The sequence below is a fragment of the Magallana gigas genome, chromosome 5 (assembly GCF_963853765.1).
Source record: "Magallana gigas chromosome 5, xbMagGiga1.1, whole genome shotgun sequence".
In the NCBI taxonomy this organism is placed as follows: Eukaryota; Metazoa; Mollusca; class Bivalvia; order Ostreida; family Ostreidae; genus Magallana; species Magallana gigas.
The window spans coordinates 16,819,011-16,838,282 of NC_088857.1; the positions used below are offsets into that span (position 1 = coordinate 16,819,011).

The 19,272-nt window shown below is 34.7% G+C and overlaps 3 protein-coding genes across 3 annotated transcripts; all 3 read left to right on the top strand.

The window, feature by feature from the left end:
- Nucleotides 1–951: 951 nt before the first annotated feature.
- On the top strand, nucleotides 952–3,385 carry LOC136275660 (tripartite motif-containing protein 2-like). Its single transcript, XM_066085298.1, has 2 exons — nucleotides 952–1,184; nucleotides 1,439–3,385. The coding sequence occupies exon 2, from the start codon at nucleotides 1,446–1,448 to the stop codon at nucleotides 3,108–3,110; it is 1,665 nt and encodes a 554-aa protein (XP_065941370.1). The 5' UTR covers nucleotides 952–1,184; nucleotides 1,439–1,445; the 3' UTR covers nucleotides 3,111–3,385.
- Nucleotides 3,386–7,578: 4,193 nt separating this feature from the next.
- Nucleotides 7,579–9,855, top strand: LOC105325447 (uncharacterized). Its single transcript, XM_034473750.2, has 6 exons — nucleotides 7,579–7,939; nucleotides 8,080–8,160; nucleotides 8,469–8,528; nucleotides 8,760–8,855; nucleotides 8,981–9,100; nucleotides 9,222–9,855. Exons 1-6 carry the CDS (start codon nucleotides 7,883–7,885, stop codon nucleotides 9,276–9,278), a joined length of 471 nt encoding a protein of 156 aa, XP_034329641.2. The 5' UTR covers nucleotides 7,579–7,882; the 3' UTR covers nucleotides 9,279–9,855.
- A 3,170-nt stretch (nucleotides 9,856–13,025) lies between these two features.
- Nucleotides 13,026–17,890, top strand: LOC105325446 (uncharacterized). The gene is made up of 6 exons (XM_011425020.4): nucleotides 13,026–13,211; nucleotides 13,348–13,428; nucleotides 16,258–16,317; nucleotides 16,716–16,811; nucleotides 16,929–17,066; nucleotides 17,184–17,890. Exons 1-6 carry the CDS (start codon nucleotides 13,155–13,157, stop codon nucleotides 17,238–17,240), a joined length of 489 nt encoding a protein of 162 aa, XP_011423322.3. The 5' UTR covers nucleotides 13,026–13,154; the 3' UTR covers nucleotides 17,241–17,890.
- The last annotated feature ends 1,382 nt before the right edge of the window (nucleotides 17,891–19,272 follow it).

A 19,272-nucleotide genomic window follows, 5' to 3' on the forward strand; every position in this document is an offset into this window, starting at 1 on the left:
AGAGGGCACCTGCTCCAAAAACTTTAACCAGCTCTTAAAACCTTAACCTCCTCGAGCATCCGAAACCTATGCCTCAGATTCAGCATCCAAGCCTGTTTGGTGCATCAGTCCTATAAGACGCACCATCCATACAAGTTTGGGGAAGTTGGAACCAGTAATAACTAAAATTTATTCCTCAGAGGGAAACTGCTCTAAAAACTTTAACCAGCTTTAAAAACCTTAACCTCCTCCAGGATCCAAAACCTATATATGGCTCAGATTCAGTATTCAAGACTGTCTGGTGCATCAGTGTCACAAGACGCACCATCCATGCAAGTTTGGTGAAGTAAGGACCAGTATAGAAAAAACAAACTGTGAGAGTTCTGGTCGCAGAACCCAACTCTAATTATCACAAAATTACTAACATGTGGTTGATATTTGATCGTTGAGACTGCAGATTTTCTATTGTTTCTATCGTCCAGCCAATGGTTTTATGTATACCTGTTATGTTATTACTTTTTGTCTTCTTATCATGTGACCACCCCTTTACCATAAAATACATATTTTATAGTATATACAGAACGTGCTTTTATTGTAATTTATTTACAGGCAAGTACAAAATTAAATTAGCTGATATCTCTCAAACCGATTTTCTTCCCTAACCTTTTGACTCTATAATTAGTTAAAAATACAAGATACTGCAGATATTTTCAGCAGTTTTTTATATACAGACATAACAAGCAAACACACATCTTCGTCAAAACAATTTTTCCATTTACATGTACATGGTATATTAGAATGAGTGACATATGCAAAATAAACTGTCGGCTCATTTCGACCTGAGCCAGTAATTCTCTTTGGTCAACATTTGGTTAATAGAAAATCCAAGACACATGCCTTATAGACGTCACATCCGCGGATCTATAGAGGCCATGGGGTTCCACCCGCTCCCCTCCCCGGAATATTAAAACATACAGCACAAAATGCATTTATATCGAAAATATGCATTGAACCCCCTGGCAAACAAACTTATCCTTAGGATCCCTAGAAAAAAAATCTGGATTCCTTCATGTGTGACAAAAATTGTTTTGATGATGATTAAGATATGAGGCACGGGAGGTAACTCGAATGTATTAACGCTGTCAGGTGACGAACTCATTCCGTACAGCCATGTTTTATAGAGTGGGTAGATAGATTTTAGCACGGTATGTATTCGTTTTTATTACTTCACCATCATCTCAACATGCATCGACAGTTGTTTTTGAAATTGTTATCAAATAGGCCTATATGTTTAGCAATATTTTGAATAGGCCTAATACTGATTGGTAATGAATAAAATAATATTCTACTCTAAAACTACTTTCACTTTTGATGCAACTGTATATAATTTTTTAAAAAAATACTGATCTATTATTATATACATACTAAGTCACAAGATTCAAATATATATTTTTTGTAGACCAACCATGGATCCCCGTCATAGTGCCCAGGACGTGCACCGATGTGACCTGTGTGAAACCGCCATAGTACACAGCTACTGTGACTTTTGTCATGTCAACCTATGCATTCCTTGTATAGGCAAACACATTTCAGATGGATATGACAAACATAAAATTGTCCCTTTTCAAGAACGAAGATCAACTCTCATTTATCCGAAATGTGAAATACATCCACACAAAAATTGTGAACTTCAGTGCAAAGATTGCAACAGCAGTTTTGTTTGTTCTTCTTGTACTGCATCTGAACAACATAGGGGACACATTTTCGAAGATGTTTCAACTGTTTACAAGGCAAAGAAAGTTACTATTGAAAAAGATGCAGAAGAGTTAGTTAACCTTATTTCTCCTACATATGTAAAAATTGCACGAGACTTGGAAAATCAGCTTGCCAACCTGGATGAAGGATATGAGAAACTTACAACAACAATGTCAAAACAAGGAGAGCAATGGCACAGAGAAATTGATATGGTCATTAACAATATGAAAACTGAAATCAATGAAATAAAAGTAAAACACAGAAATATTTTACAAAAACATTTGGATGAAATCAAAGAGATACAGTCTCTCATAAAGCAAACACTACAGGCCATAAAAGATATTGAGCAAGCCACTGAAGTATCTCTTACCATTGAATACAGTTCTAAGATCAGAGAGTTCAGCAAGCTTCCACCCAAGATTCAGGTATCACTACCAAAATTCATTCCAAAACAAATAGACCATGAGACGCTGTATAATTTGTTTGGACAGATAACTCCATTATCTACTGCCACAGAAGAAATTACCTTGTCACGAAACCAACCTATAACTACAGTCAGAGAACTACTGTATGAACCAGAACTTGTTGCCACAATACAAACTGGACATGAAAAACTACGCAATGTTACCTGTCTGAATGAAGGCAGGATATGGACTTGTGGAGAGTCCAATGATATCAAATGCTTCAACATTCAAGGTTCACTCCTCCAGACAATCAAGAAAAAATTTGGTAAATTCCCTAATGATATAGCTATAGACAATGATGGGAATCTACTGTTCACTAATGGGGCAACAAGGTCAGTGAATAAAGAAAATAACGGACAGACAGAAGAGCTGATCAGATTACAGGGGTGGGTACCTAAACAGCTGTGTGTCACCTCTAGTGGTGATCTCCTGGTTACCATGAACAGTGTTGATGTAACTCAATCCAAAGTTGTCCGTTACTCGGGATCTTCTGAGAAACAAACAATTCAATATGATGATGATGGTAAACAGCTATACCAAGCGAATAAAACTAGTAAATACATCACTGAAAACTTGAACCATGACATATGTCTAGCTGACAGTGGGGCTAGAGCATTAGTGGTGGTTAATCAGGACGGGAAACTTAGATGGAAATACACTGGTCATCCCTCAGTTACCAAGAAAAATCCGTTTGAACCCTGGGGTATCACAACAGACAGACAGGTTCGTATCCTGACTGCAGATATTAACAACCATTGTATCCATATTCTGGATCAGAATGGACAGTTTCTCCATTACATTGATAACTGTGATCTGAAGAATCCATGTGGTTTATGTGTTGACAATAATGGCAATCTGTTTGTGTGTGAATACAACAAAGGCAATGTAAAGAAAATCAAATATTTGAAATAGATACTCTAATTTTTGACAAAAATTGATGTCAGCCAAATATGACATTTCTTAGACATTGATTTATCATGATTATTTTTAAATAAGATACAATATAATTTTTTTATGCAATTGTACTTACAGGTACATGTAAAGTTCATTCATATTAATCAGTAAAATGCGGTTTTGTGAGGAGAGTATTTGGGGTTTGATTTGAGATCATGTTTGTCATTTACTTACATCAATTCTATTAGATTATTTTAAATTGAATACAAGTGTGTTAAATGGATACATTGTACCACTGGACTTTTTTTAAACGCCATTATTTCAATTTAACTTTGTAAGTAGAAGATTGTTTTTCAAATGTTGATGTTTGAATGGACTGTGTATTACATGAAATATGCTACTCATTGCTCTTTAAGTCATTACACGCTTCTTTCCCGAGAAAACCTAAAGTCACTAGTTGTTTTAAGATTAATTGTGTTTGGTTTAAACCACAGCTTTATTTTTACAGTGTCAGTCTAACATCTTAAAACAACTAATGACTTTAGGTTTTCTCGGGAAAGAAGCGTATAATGACTTATAGAGCAATGAGTAGCATATTTCATGTAATACACAGTCCATTCAAACATCAAAATTTGTAAAACAATCTTCCATTTACGATACGTTGAATTGAAATATTGGCGTTTTAAAAAAAAAAATTATTTCCCCGTTTGGGGCCTCTTACCTGGTTCCGTTCCGCAAAGTACCAATAGCCAGAAATTTAAAAGTAAAAGCGTTCATATAGATGAAATGAACCACAAAATGACAGTGTGAATTTACATAATGTGATTATTTACGCTGGTTGTCGTATACGCGTTTGCGACATTAAAACGCGTGTGTATAATAAATCCGAAATTGCTATATCAAAGGGCACCATCACCAAAAACTTTAACCTGCTCCAAAAACCTTAACCTCCTCCAGCATCTGAAATTCAGGGCCAAGATTCAGCATCCAAGTCTTTCAAGTCCATTAGTAGGTCCACACGCATCATCCATGCAAGTTTGGTAAAAATGGGACAAGTAATAACTTAGATACAGGACCTGCAACAATAACTCTAACCAGGTCCAGACGCCGACGCCAGGGGTATAGCATAAGCTCCCCGCGACTTCGTCTCGTACGCTAAACACGATTGAGGTAAGAACTGTAAGGGTAACGCAAGGTAAATCCAAGATTTCGAGACGTGCGTTTCAGGTTGCAGACGAGATTCAAAAAGGCGGACAGTTGCATGCCTTGTTGATATTCCCGAATTTCCGTTTAAATTTTGGACGTTTACGCCCGGGACAGGAGCTGATTTTTTTATGAGATGAAGAACAGTGTGCAAGGCAAGGCGAGGTCATTTGAATTTTTGATGCGTGTTTTCGAAGTATCTTGCCTTGTAAGTTTCACGTGTTTCTTGCTACTAGATTGTAAATGAAGTGTTGTTTAAGACGATGTCAAGAGGATTTCCCCCAGATTTCCCCCCAGAACTTCGTTTTGAATTTTCAATCTATACAGGTCTAAAGTTGCGCAATTTGGTAAGAATATATAAGAAAAATTAATACTGTAGTGACAGTGATAGTGTAGAGGGTAGACACTTTAAAATAGATATCGTTTGTCAAAATTTTCTGGAGAACGCCTATGGAGTGGGCTTGAAAGTCGTTCAATCCCCCCCCCCCCCCCACCCCCCAATATATCTCCTAAAGAGAAGGTACGTGTTTCATAAAGTCTACAACACTTCCCATAATGGATAAATTCTGTTTCAAAAGAAGGCAAATATATCTGATTCAATTATTGGTCCAAATTTAAATGAGGATGTTCCTAACAGCTGCAAATGAAAGCATATTTTACCTCTCATTAACTAATTTTTGTCAAGCTTTGCATGTTGTATTTTTATTGACTTTAAAAATTAGTTTATAATTAATTAGAAAATATCAATTTTAAAACACGAGAATGAATATTTCTTTACAAAAGTAAGGAAAAGAAAGTCTTAACAATTATAATCAATAATGCGTTGCCATTAATTAATTGAAAAACAGTATCCCGTCCGATGAATCTCAGAACTTTGATGAATTAAAATTGAACAAAAGAATTAAACGTATATATGTGTAATTGACTCTTAAATGAAGAGAACTGAACAATTTTTAATGAGTAAAAACGTGGTTGTTTTTTTCTGTACCGTTAAAAATATTATCTGACTGTTATAAGTCATTCTTGTATCGTTATTTTAATGCAAAAGAAGTAAAAATTGAAACCGCCAGCCTAAAAATGAAATGAATTGGAATGCGTGCATAATGGTTGTGTACAAATTAAATTATTTTAAAATTAAACATATTGTTTATGAGTTTTTCGATTACTTCGCGTGCCTCGTCAGGACATTTTTGCCTTCTTAAAGGCCGGGGCCCAGGTATAAATAGCAGCCAATCACAAAATGAATGGGAAATTCAATTTTCTTTGCAGCTTTCAGTTCAGAGAGAATATTTTCAAATTAATAGCATTATTCATGAATAAAAAATTCTAATTTTTGGTGTGGAAGTAGCTACCAAGGCAGCTATCAATTGACGTCAAAATTTTTACAAACAAAAAATTATTAAAAGAGTATTCATCTTATAAAGTTCTGAAGCAGCTCAAAATTTTGAATTCCAAACTAGTGATTGACATTTGAGGCGGAGATTACCAATGTTTTGTTTACACAGGAAGTGGCTGTAGCCATGTGCTCTGTAGATTACTCATCACAGCATGAGAAATGTCTCGGCGAAGATCTTTTACCTTTGCATTGATTAAAAATTAATCCATCACATGAATAACACTGTTGGTGTGATAATTATTGAAATTTATTAAAAACCTAAAGTTAAAATTATCACATTGCTTTTAGTTCCACATCTTCATGAGTCCGCAATAAAGATGCATAATGTCCCGTCTTTGGTAGATAAATTGTCAAAAATGCAAGTTAATTCATATGCAAAACTTCCTATTTTATTAATACATCTGGGTTATGTTTGATATCTCCCAAAAATTCCTGTGTCGAAAATTAAATCAAGTTTCTGTCCTTCCAATGGTGTGAGCTACTTTACACGAGCTGCACATTCCACTAGCCACCATAGTTTTGTATGTGATGTACGAAACAACACAAGCAATGCTGACATTCTTCAATCTTCAGTCTCCCGAACCTGACTTATCACAAAGTCATCAAAATGTGGGTCACTGTCCTAAGAACTTTGTAATAAACCCATATTACTGTTTTTCTCAACAGGAACTTCATTAAAATCCCAACTCAGTGTGTCAAAAGCTAAAAAAAGTTTCTCCACGACATTTAGTTACTTCTAAATCTGGAATATTCAATTCTCCCTGCTTATTGTGATGTCCTTCCATTTCCCTCCAATTTCACTCTGGTTGCTAGTTCCCACCAGAAGATGATAAATATGGGGTAAAGAAGGGGTATATGAATATATATTTGCTTGTAAAAGCAAATGAAAGTTTTATAAACGTTGTAATTGAGTTCTCAACAACCAGCTGTTAATTAGTGTCCATATTTTCTTCTCACATCGTAATGACAATCTCCTGAGATTTTAATCAGTTGAATGAAAAATATCCCTAGAGAACCTCTGATTATTCTTTGTAAGCGGGGAACTGCTAAATGTTACTTGGATCAAGTTTCATGCTTGTAACCATTATTGTTTCAGGAATGCCATATATCAGTATTGAAATTTTATCATCTTCACACATATATGTTACAAAACAACATAAATGAAATTGAAAACTGATCAAAATCCCTCTATATGAAAATTTACACAGCCCCTCTTAATAGATTGGGTTTTCCCCAGTATATAAACAAAGCGGACTGAGCCACATGCAATGTTTACTCTTATCAGCATCACCGACAGTGATGGAGGTAGCCCCGCCTTTTTGCCCTTATAGGCTTAATTGTCTACCAGGTGGCAGAAAATCTAGGTCGACCCCGGCCTTTAAGTTTTTAGTGTACGCATCTATTACTGTTTATTGCTCGCTGTTTTGCTTCAATTATACAAATGATTTTCTATCAGTCTTTTCCTCAAGAAAATACGTCACAAACATGTCGGTTGCATAAAACGATTAGAGCATTGTAGCACTTAAAAACACGACATTAAGATTTTACTATAGTGCTGAATATAGTTGTTTTATAAGCATACACTGTACTCTTATAAAATCTTCACAGGGTCGTAGCATCATAGAACTTACCCCCCCCCCCCCTCACGGATTAGGATTTTCAGGATTTTGGAAATTAACCATTAACCTTTTTTTTTTGGCTTGTCAAGATTTTTTGGATGAGTCTGCCCCCCCCCCCCCGATATCAAAACGTTGCTACGTGCCTGCTTCAAGATGTTTTAATACAATCTACACGATATATTTCTTCTTTCAACGCATGTTTTCAGTTCCAATTAGTTATTATAACAACATGAGAGCAACACAACTTTTTTTCCCTCAGATATATTGTAAAACTTTCATAAGTAGTGAATGTAAAACTTTCATAAGTAGTGACTTTTAAAAAAAAATATATGTATAAAAACCCGACACAACATCACTTTTGTAATGACATTGATTGTACAGATGCAACATTTTAAACATTTGTAACATTTGTTAGTAAGCGGAAATACATGTAGGGCCAACGCTACGATTTCCACGGGTTGATCACGTGATGAATGAAGCGCAGTCATAAAGCACGTCACAATTACATATTGTGACGTCATAAAAATCGAGATCGACTGTCGTGAAGGCCGTGTTTTGACTGAAGAAAAGAGATGGAAAATCAAAAACCGTATTTCTGTTCATTGACGGAAGGGGAAAAAAGAGAGATTGTAAGTAATGCATATTTACAAAACTTAAATGTAAATATTCTTATCATACTTGTAATACAACGCACATATTATCGTCCAAATCATACGTATAAAGGGTCATTTATCTGCATAATTATAAGTACTCTTTTTGCTTTATCCAGCAAAAAATCGGACCTTTGGGGCGAATGATGAAAACTCTGGAAATGATTAAAGAGATGAAAGCTGTCGGCGGGAAGTTCTTTGTACGTTTGCAAGTATACTATTCACCAAATAATTACTGTTTACCTTTAAATTTTCTCCCAATTTGCTATCATAGTCAGTGAATTCACCCTTATTTACTTCAGTTAGTGGTGAACGTAAAAAGATTGTATTTATTTGATTTTTCATGATATACTGTTTCTGTATATAATCATTTTGTTAACTTACAAGTACAATGTGTGTAATTCAAATTCACTCATTAAAAAAACGAAGACCAGTATTAATTAAAAATTCGAGAGTTGCATGCTGCTCTTCTTTATGAAGTAAATAAACAATTCTTTATCATTTACAGGACTCTGTCGACACAGCAGCTACTCACGCTTCCATCATCCTCCAGTACCAGGAAATGAAGGTTAGTAGTCAACAAAATACCGGTAGTTTATAATTAGATTGAGCTAGTATTGCCAGTACATGTACATATGCATGCCCGATTAACTAATTTCTCAATTAATTGGCAAATTTGACCAGAGACATGGGTTACGGTGCATCGTTTGTTCGTTATATATTTTAATAATGAATCAGTTAATCAACCATATATAGTTACACAGATTATGATGATTTATATTATTTTTTTGCCTTAAAGAAATTTCTGGAAACAATGCAGAAGATTGAAATAGACACCTTCATTCCTCGGAAATTGTTTCTCTTCAACGTCTTGGAAATGAAACTAGATGGAATGGTAAATAAACAACCACATACTTTCTTCAAGCTTTATCAGATGAAACGATTGTTGAAGATAAAATTAGAAGTCAATGCAAGTATCTAAGGTGTGATATTCAAAAGTGTGTTTTGATCTTTCTGTAGACGAAAACTATTACATGTAGCAATGACACTGCAAACAAGTCCCATCCTACTCGGAGCTGTCCCCCACGGTTTTCTTTCATCAGTACCTCTGGACGTACACCGGATATAGATTACTATGAGGTGATTTTTCTTTATTCTTGTTATATTCTTTTAAAAATAAGATGATAAATTTGCAATAACATTGTTACAGATTTTCTAATTGGCCCTGAATTAATGGCGGTATTTCTTATTTTTTAAATAGATTTTCGAACCCAGGAAAACTTGGAGACAGAAAATCCTGAGATTTTTCAGACGCTGAAAGATGAGAATTTTGTGTTGATGACAGTGTGAACAATTTACTTTATTTTTAAAATATCTAATGAATCCGTGCCAAAACTTACTACAAACATGATGTTGTGTGGCAAGGATATTTACTTTCTCCTCGCTTTTGGATGATGATGATGATGATGATGATGATGATGATGACTGTTCTGGTCGGAGCCCCACGTCTTTTCCCGATTCGAAAATTTCCAAAAACGATAAACTAATACCAATTATTAAACGCGCAGACATGCACTCTTTGATGATGATGAATTCGGATCATGCTGATGATGCTGATGATGATGAGGAGGAGGATGATATGAGGTTGATGATCTGCATAATGTCCAACAAGATTGATATCCGAACGATTATGACTATGATTTCTACAGTGCCTCCATTCATTCAGATTTTCGTGTTTAATATTGTGCTTTTTATCTTTGTGCCAAAATCAAGCCATTTGACAAAACTTGGCGGGAAAGGAGATCGCGCAGAAAACTAAAGACTACCACTGGACCTATTTCATAATGCATATTTTAAAATTTATTTTCTAAATAAAGAGCCTCGTTAATATTTTAGATTGTGTGTGCTTTTTGTTTTTTTCGCCCTCACTCCGAGGGTAATTGTGTTAAAAAAAATCCAGACCTGTAAACTTGTAAATTCGAATTTGCAATCGTGTTGGTGAGTATGAATGAGTGTATTTTTTTTATCTTGTAACCTATAAAAACTCGGGCATAAACACTTCAAGATTTGACTCTGTTCCTTCGTATGATGCTTATTTTGCAGCTTAATTGTTTTTGCTAGTTAATTTAATCTTCTACTTTGCACATTTGTCTCTTCATCCTCGGATATAGTACGCCTGACATGTTACAAATCGACAAAATTAAAGTATACAAGTTTGTCGAACTTTGATATGACCATATATGGCAAATGCTTGCGGGAAAAGTCATGCCATAATCGCCAGAATGGACCAAAACAATCATAGTATTCAGTTAAACTATAACAATGAAGGATAATATTTTCTTTGGATCGAGAATATTATTTTCAGAAAAAGATATTGAGGTTTGATTGAAGCTGGACCAAACAAGAAAAGGTGAATGTACATATATGTAAAATGTAAAAATCTGTGCCGATTTGCACTAATTTTAGTAATATAATTTCCATGACCTATTATACAAAAAGAAATGCCTAGTATCTAATATCGCTAAAATGATTTGACATTGTAATTTAACCTGGAAAAAATAGGTTGAATACGTTTTTTTTTTTTAAGAAATGAGACGGATCATGAAATATCTTATGAGGTTGAATATATTTGGAGGTTTGGAGACTGCCGTGGGGCTCCATTTAGCTTCATTGTTTACGAATGCTAAAAATTTTGAGAGCAAAGAAATTTGATAATTTTTCGTAAAAAATGTATGTATCTATATATTTCTTTAAGTATCAAAATGACTTTGCTGTGCAAGTGCATGATAAATAATAAACAATCTGAAACTGTTATTTATAAAAAGACGTTTTATAACTATCAGCTAAGCAATAAAATTTAAAAAGGATACTAGTTTGTGAATGTTTTTACAATCATATTTTTTCTTCGAAAATTGAATTTGGGTTTGACAAATTTGATCGAATATGAACTGGTAGATTTTTAAATATAAAATTTTTAAAAATATACTGTATTATAACTTTTTCTAAAAATTACCGGCAAATAAAAATATTTTTGTTATAATTTAATTTCACGACAGTTAACATTATTTTTGGATTTTTTTATTTAAAGGATGGGTGCCGCTTCTCATGTCTTACTTGAATCAAAATTTTTCATGTAGTTAGTTCTTCTAATTGATTACCCAGTTATTAAATTACATGTAATCAGCCGGCCGACTTCGTGATTTTTTTTCTTTTTCGGTAGTGGAAGGGGGGGGGGGGGCTCTTGTCCCGGCATCAGGTAGCTATAAGGATGCTTTTGGTGTTGTTTTCTTTATTCAGCCGAGCTCTATAATTAAAGGATTTTTTTACATGTACTCTAAGAAACGTGTGTATGTGTTTAAACAGAGTCATGATATGTAAAAATTACCATGGCCAGGTCTACAGAATGTAAGATAGCTGGTGACTATTTAATTCTTCACTCGCATCTTTTCTGGATTCTCTTGATATATTGGACACCGAGCATAATTTTTTTTTCGAAAAATTGTTTTTCTGAAACAAAATGTTGTTATCCAGACATAATAATTATAATGATCTCTAATTTTTTGTGTGCTAATTCTGTCCCCATTCCGGTGATTACGACAAGCCTTTTCCTGCATCTATCGGTGACGTCACTGTTTCCATATGTATGGTCATATCAAAACTCGACAAAATAGTAAAACTGTTTTTTCAATTAAAAATGGAAGTTTATATGAAATTTTGAATTTACGTTTATTAGCATGTTTACGGTAATTTGAATAGCGAACCGACCAGAGAATTCTATTCGCTATTCGAATAGTGAATAGCGAAAAGCGAATAGAACTCCAACTTCTGAATGCCGACTTAATTTACATTTGTCGATTTGTAACATTTCAACTGTGCTTTTCAGAAAACAGGGATCCAAATGCAGACACTACAGATGGAAAATGCGTATTATAATAGTGACAGGTTACATATAAATATAGATGAAAGAGCATTTTAAAGCTGCAAATGTGAATTAGACAGAAGGTCTGCGGAGTCAACTTTAGAGTGTTTATGTCCGAGTTTTATAGATTACACGGTCAGAATTTCACACATTCATACTCAGACTCAAAACCAACACGATTGCATATTTGAATTAACAAGTGTACATGTCTGGATTTTTGAACATGAGTATACCCTCAATATTTTTTCGCCCCTTTCGTCCTCGTTGTCAATGGGCGAATTTAAGACTGGGTGAATTATAATCTCTCAAATTATCCCTATTCAAACTCAATTGTGTTGGGGCGAATTCAAGATGGAGCAAAAGTGTTTGCAAGTGTAGAAGGGCAATAATTACACGGGGCGAAAATAACTCTCTATACAATAGTTACTGACTAGGAGGGAAAATACACTTGCTATCATCCGTATTGCCAGAAAATTGCCAGGTACATGTACATAATTTTCGTAACTAAACTTTGTCTAGGTAAGAAAACATTGGTTGTGAAATGAAATATATTCGGTGGTCTGTTATTTAGCCAATATTTTCCGGACAGCAACCCCTGTGGATATTTTTTGAGTAGAATTTCGGCAACGTAAATTGCACGTTGTTTTAAGGGGTGTTAAACTTGGATTGACATAACGATATCCCCGAGTGGTAAATAAAAAATCTGACATAAAGACATAATATCAGGGTACAAAATGAAACCAAAACCATGACAATAAATAGATAATTTTATTTTTTCCAACTTTCGATCTGAAAAAGTCCGCTTATTCTGAGAATACCTCTTCTATTAACGCATGTTTTCAGTTCCAATTAGTTATAATATACCAACATGAGATCAATGCAACTTTTTTTCCTCATCAGATATATTGTAAAACTTTTATAATTAGTGATATTTTTGCTTTACACAAATAGATAATTTATTATAAAACCCCGGCACATGAATATGTACATGGATGTACAAATGCAACATATTAAAATACTAATGTAATTTTTAAACATGTAGTCTGTTACACACTTCACTGCGACATCAATATTATACATGGCTTATGCACATGCACATGTACTTTATTTTATCTTATTTTGTTTTGTTTTTTGTTCTTTGTTAGTAAGATTCCTACGGGTTAATCACGTGATGAAATAAAGCGCAGTCATAAGGCACGTCACAATCACATATTGTGACGTCATTAAAATCGAGTTCGACTGTCGTGAAGGCCGTGTTTTGACTGAAGAAAAGAGATGGAAAATCAAAAACCGTATTTCTGTTCATTGACGGAAGGGGAAAGAAGAGAGATTGTAAGTACTGCTTATTTACAAAACTTTAAGATTGTTTATCTAATAAGATTTATGTAACGGCGCGTATTAATAATGTAATGTATGCATATATAAACGATCATTTTCTGCATATGCGTATTCTTATTGTTTTATCCAGCAAGAAATCGGAGCGTTGGGGCGAATGATGAAAACTCTGAAAATGATCGAAGAGATGGAAGCTGTCGGCGGGAAGTTCTTTGTACGTTTGCAAGTATATTGTTCACCTATAGCTATATTACTTTTTCAACCTAACTAAAAGTATTACATTCTGGGTTTTTTCACCCAATTCGCTCACATTGACAGTGAAAACACCCTTATTTACTTCATTGCTTTGGTGAACAAGTTTTTAAAAAAAATTCTAACGTTACGTATGCTCTGTGTTAATTTGGAACAATGTAAAAAAGAACAACAAATTGGAGAGCCTGGAAAAAATACCAAAAGGATAATATTTTTGATTCTTTACAAATATCGTATTTATTATTAGCTCACCTGAGCCAAAGGCTCAAGTGAGCTTTTCTGATCACAATTTGTCCGTTGTCTGTCGTCGTTGTCGTTGTCGTCGGCGTTGGCGTTGTAAACTTTTCACATTTTCATCTTCTTCTCAAGAACCACTGGGCAGATTTCAACCAAATTTGGCACAAAGCACCACTAGGTGAAGGGGATTCAAGTTTGTTCAAATGAAGGGCCACGCCCTCTTTAAAGGGGAGATAATTGAGAATTATTGAAAATTTGTTGGTATTTTTCAAAAATCTTCTTCTCAAAAACTATTCGGCCTGAAAAGCTAAAACTTGTGTGGCGGCATCCTCAGGTAGTGTAGATTCAAGTTTGTTCAAATTATGGTCCCCAGGGGTAGTAAGGGGCCACAATGGGGGGATCAAGTTTTACATAGAAATATATAGACAAAATCCTTAAAAATCTTCTTCTAAAAAACTATCAGGCCAGAAAAGCTCAAATTAAAATGGGAGCCTCCTCAGATAGTGTAGATTCAAGTTTGTTCAAATCATGGTCCCCGGGGGTAGGGTGGGGCCTCAATGGGGGGATCAAGTTTTACATAGGAATATATAGAGAAAATCTTTAAAAATCTTCTTCTAAAACATTATTAGGCCAGAGAAGCTCAAATCAAAGTGGAAGCTTCCTCAGGTAGTGTAGATTCAAGTTTGTTCAAATCATGGTCCCCAGGGGTAGGGTGGGGCCACAATGGGGGGATCAAGTTTTACATAGGAATATATAGAGAAAATCTTTAAAAATCTTCTTCTAAAAAATTATTAGGCCAGAAAAGCTCAAATAAAAGTTGAAGCTTCCTCAGGTAGTGTAGATTCAAGTTTGTTCAAATCATGGTCTCCGGGGCTAGGGTGGGGCCACAATTAGGGGATCAAGTTTTACATAGAAATATATAGACAAAATCTTTAAAAATCTTCTTCTAAAAAACTATCAGGCCAGAAAAGCTCAAATTAAAATGGAAGCATCCTCAGGTAGTGTAGATTCAAGTTTGTTCAAATTATGGTCCCCGGGGGTAGGGTGGGGCCACAAGAGGGGGGTCATGTTTTACATAGGAATATACCGAATTTTTTTTTTAAAATCTTCTTCTCAAAAACTATAAGGTCAGAAAAGCTTAAATTTAAGTGGAAGCATCCTCAGATAGTGTAGATTCAAGTTTGTTCAAATCATGGTCCCCAGGGGTAGGGTGGGGCCACAATTAGGGGATCAAGTTTTACATAGAAATATATAGACAAAATCTTTAAAAATCTTCTTCTAAAAAACTATCAGGCCAGAAAAGCTCAAATTAAAATGAATGCATCCTCAGGTAGTGTAGATTCAAGTTTGTTCAAATTATGGTCCCCGGGGGTAGGGTGGGGCCACAAGAGGGGGGTCATGTTTTACATAGGAATATATCGAAATTTTTTTTTAAAATCTTCTTCTCAAAAACTATAAGGCCAGAAAAGCTTAAATTTGAGTGGAAGCATCCTCAGATAGTGTAGATTCAAGTTTGTTCAAATCATGGTCCCCAGGGGTAGGGTGGGGCCACAATTAGGGGATAAATTTTTATATAGGAATATATAGAGAAAATCTTTAAAAAAATTTCTTTTCAAAACTTTATGGCCAAGAAAGCTCAAATTGTAACCATCCTCAGATAATGTAGATTCAAGTTTGTTCAAATCATGGTCCCTGGGGGTAGGGCGGGGCCACAATGGGGGATAAATTTTTATATATAGAGAAAATCTTTAAAAATCTTCTTCTCAAAACTATAAGGCCAGGAAAGCCCAAATTTAAGTGGAAGCATCCCAAGATCGTAAAGATTCAAGTTTGTTTAAATAATAGTCATGGGGTATGGTGAGGCCACAATGGGGGATGAATTTTTACATAGGAATATATAGAGAAAATCTTTAATATCTTCTTTTTAAAGACTATTTGGCCAGAAAAGCCTAAACTTGTGTAGAGGCATCCTCGGATAGTGTAAATTCAAGTTTGCAAAATCACAGTCCCTAGTGATAGGGCTGGGCCGTGACGGCAGTTTGAATTTTTACATAGGAATATATAGAGAAAAATCTTTAAAAATATTCTGGGAAAGTTTTCGGTCCAAAACTCAGTACTTAGTGTGAAAGCACAGGTTATGCAGATTTAAGTTTGATGAAACCATGATTCCCTAGAGAAAAGGGGGGCCACGAAATGGAGGGGGGGGGGGGTAAATTGGAATAGAGAAAAATCTTCTTACAGGTACAACAACAAAAGGGGCTTGATATTTACCCAAAAAAAGAGGTGGATAAAAATTGACAGATTTTCTATTTTTTTTTAGCAAGATCTACTGTACTTAGTTGTCAAGATATTTTGATACTGTAATGCTAATTTGATCAGAATTAAGGCAATTGTTGCTCAGGTGAGCGATGTGGCCCCTGGGCCTCTTGTTAATTCATCTTTTAATAAGAATACGTTTTATGTGTATAAGTACGTAGTCTCTATCATTGTAAAATGTAACACAATCACAAACAACAAATTCCAGTAATCTAACAAGATTCTTTATCATTTACAGGACTCTGTCGATACAGCAGCTACTCACGCTTCCATCATCCTCCAGTACCAGGAAATGAAGGTTAGTAGTCAACCAAGTATAATACATGTACATGTACTAGTATGTGTAAACTGTCCACCATTGCCAGGCACCAGTAAGCGAGACTGGCCGTTAGTATATCCAAATGAACATGTAAATGTATAAATATTGTATTCATTTGTTCTAACTATAAGGATAAATTAGACATTTATCGTCCATTATGTCATGTCACTTTTTAACTATAAGCCAAACCAAGACTCTCAGAGAGCCCGTATAACCATTTTGCATCCATGATATGGCAAGTACATGTACTAGTGATAGGCAAAGACTAGAGACTTGCGCTGTTTGTGTGTTATATACTGTAATATGGCATGCCAGTTAATTAACTACATAGATATGCAGACTTTGATGATTAACATTCAGGTTTTTTTTTATTAAAGAAGTTTCTGGAGACAATGCAGAAGATTGAAATAGAGACCTTCATTCCTCGGAAATTGTTTCTCTTCAACGTCTTGGAAATGAAACTAGATGGAATGGTAAATAATCACATACTTTCTTTAAAACTTAATAAGATGAAACGACTATTAATTGTGATCCAATACTAGTATTATGATGTACTATTGAAATAAAAAATGTTTTGATTCTTTCTGTAGACGAAAACTACTACATGTAGCAATGGCACTGCAGACAAGGCCCGTTCTGTTCACAAGGTCCGTCCTGTTCAGAAGTGCCCATCCCGGTTTGCCTTCATCAGTACCTCTGGACGTACACCGGATATAAATTCTTATGAGGTGATTTTTCTTGACTCAGTAAAGTATTCTGTTACAAAATGATCCCCTTCCCCCAATGGCATTGTTACAGGTTTTCTAATTGGCTCTGAATTAACGACGCGGTATTTTTGTTTTTAGATATTCGAACCCAAGAAGACTTGGAGACAGAAAATCCTGAGATTTTTCAGACGCTGAAAAGGGAGACTTTTGTGTTGATGATACTGATGATCACAAAAGCGATGAACAATTCACTTTTAAAATTTTTAATATTTAAAGAATCCGTGCCAAAACTTACCCCAAACATTTTTTTGATTTTGTGAGGCAAACTATCATGTGAAAAGGATATTTACTTACTCCTCGCTTTATGATGATGATGATGATGATGATTACTCTGTGTCCGAACCCCTTGTCTTTTCTCGACTTGAAAATGTCCCAAAACGTTTGAAGAACTAATACCAATTATTAAACGCACCAAGATGCACTCTTTGATGATGAAGAATTTGGATCTCATACCATATGATGATGATGTTGATGATGCTGATGATGAGAGGTTGATGATCAGCATTATGTCCAACAAGATTGATATCCTAACGATTATGACCATGGCGATGATATCTATACAGTACCTCTATTCATTCACATATCTCGTGATTTGTGCCTTTTATCTTTGTGCCATAATCAAACCGTGTGACAAAACTTTGTGAGAAATACATGCATAGGAGATTATAACTTTAGGAAGATCGCGCGGAAAACTAAAGACTACCACTAGACCTATTTGATAATGCATTTTTTAAAAGTATTAATTGAGTAAAGAGCCTCGTTAACATATTCAATTGTGTGTGCTTTTTGTTTATCCAACGATGAGCATTTATATAACTGCGGGAGCAGAAGTGTTTTTGCAAGTTATATCAACAGCATTTATCCTTAGTTCCTGATATAACCTACAAGTAATATCAAGCATAGCTATTTGCATCAAGTAACCTCGATAGATTGTATAAATTACTTATATATGAAGAAATTAGATCAGATCAAATAGATGTAATATACACGTAATAGTACAGTATTTTGCGTGATATTTGAAAGTATATAAATAGAAAAGTCAGAGTGAATTAGCTTCACTGTATGCAAATTCGAGGCTTATGTTTAGATAATTATATTATATAAATAGTGCCTGTTTGGGAGGGTAACAGTTGAAATTGACACCCCGAGAAAACCATTGTCAACCGACGCGAAGCGGAGGTTGACAATGGTTTTCGAGGGGTGTCAATTTCAACTGTTATCCTCCCAAACAGGCACTATTTATTTTGTTATACTGAATGTCTTTTTTAAAAATTTTAAGAAAATTTTACTGCTTTTATATAGGAATAACGTGAATTCTACAGCGAACCGTACGCGCATAATTTTCGCGCATGTAACATTTTTTAATGTTACCCGTTGCCAAGTGCGTTGCTAACGCTGAGGGTAATAGTAAATATTATTAACTGCGTCTTAACCAATCAGATTTCAGTATTTAACATGAAAGTATAACAAAAGATTATAGTTCTTTATTCGACTATGTGACCTTCCTCGCGAATATGTACTTGTTAAAAGGTTTGCTCTTTATTTGCACACATTTGAAAATCAGATAAAAAATATTCGTTACTTACCTTTATCCAGGTAAGAAAACATTGGTTGTGAAATGAAATATAACTTCCTAGATATACTAGTATTCGGTGGTCATTCAGCCAATATTTTCCGCACAGCAACATTTGTTAATTGTGAATACGTAAATGTCATAAGGAAAATTTTGAATTTACAGCTAGGATGCATGCAGATATAGTTTGGTGGGTGGGTGATATTTGAACGTAAAATCAACATATTTGGATATTGTCCGATATTTGTGTGTTTGTGTTTGCAACTGTGATAATTTCCATCTCATTTGCAATTGGCAAAAATAAAACCCTAGTATTATACATAAATATAATAAGTATTATATAACTATATATGGCATTATATACATAGAATACTTCCCGGGCCGTATAATACATATAGTATTCCATCTGAGAATTTTTAAAGCTGTGGATATATAGATTCTTTTACGTAGTACATGTAATACATTGAGGAGTGACGAACCAAAGGAAGACCATACCTTATAAATTCATTCAATTTTGGATCGCTTAGATGCCAGCGTTCATGAATGCACTGTAGCAACCTCTAATGATACACCGTCCACTAATGATATAATTTT

Coding starts and splice junctions, on each gene's coding strand:
- LOC136275660 (XM_066085298.1), top strand. CDS start 1,446: ATGGATCCCCGTCATAGTGCCCAGGACGTGCACCGATGTGACCTGTGT.
- LOC105325447 (XM_034473750.2), top strand. CDS start 7,883: ATGGAAAATCAAAAACCGTATTTCTGTTCATTGACGGAAGGGGAAAAA. Junction 7,940..8,079: donor AAGGGGAAAAAAGAGAGATT/GTAAGTAATGCA, acceptor TGCTTTATCCAG/CAAAAAATCGGACCTTTGGG. Junction 8,856..8,980: donor AAATGAAACTAGATGGAATG/GTAAATAAACAA, acceptor ATCTTTCTGTAG/ACGAAAACTATTACATGTAG.
- LOC105325446 (XM_011425020.4), top strand. CDS start 13,155: ATGGAAAATCAAAAACCGTATTTCTGTTCATTGACGGAAGGGGAAAGA. Junction 13,429..16,257: donor CTGTCGGCGGGAAGTTCTTT/GTACGTTTGCAA, acceptor TATCATTTACAG/GACTCTGTCGATACAGCAGC. Junction 17,067..17,183: donor CGGATATAAATTCTTATGAG/GTGATTTTTCTT, acceptor TTTTGTTTTTAG/ATATTCGAACCCAAGAAGAC.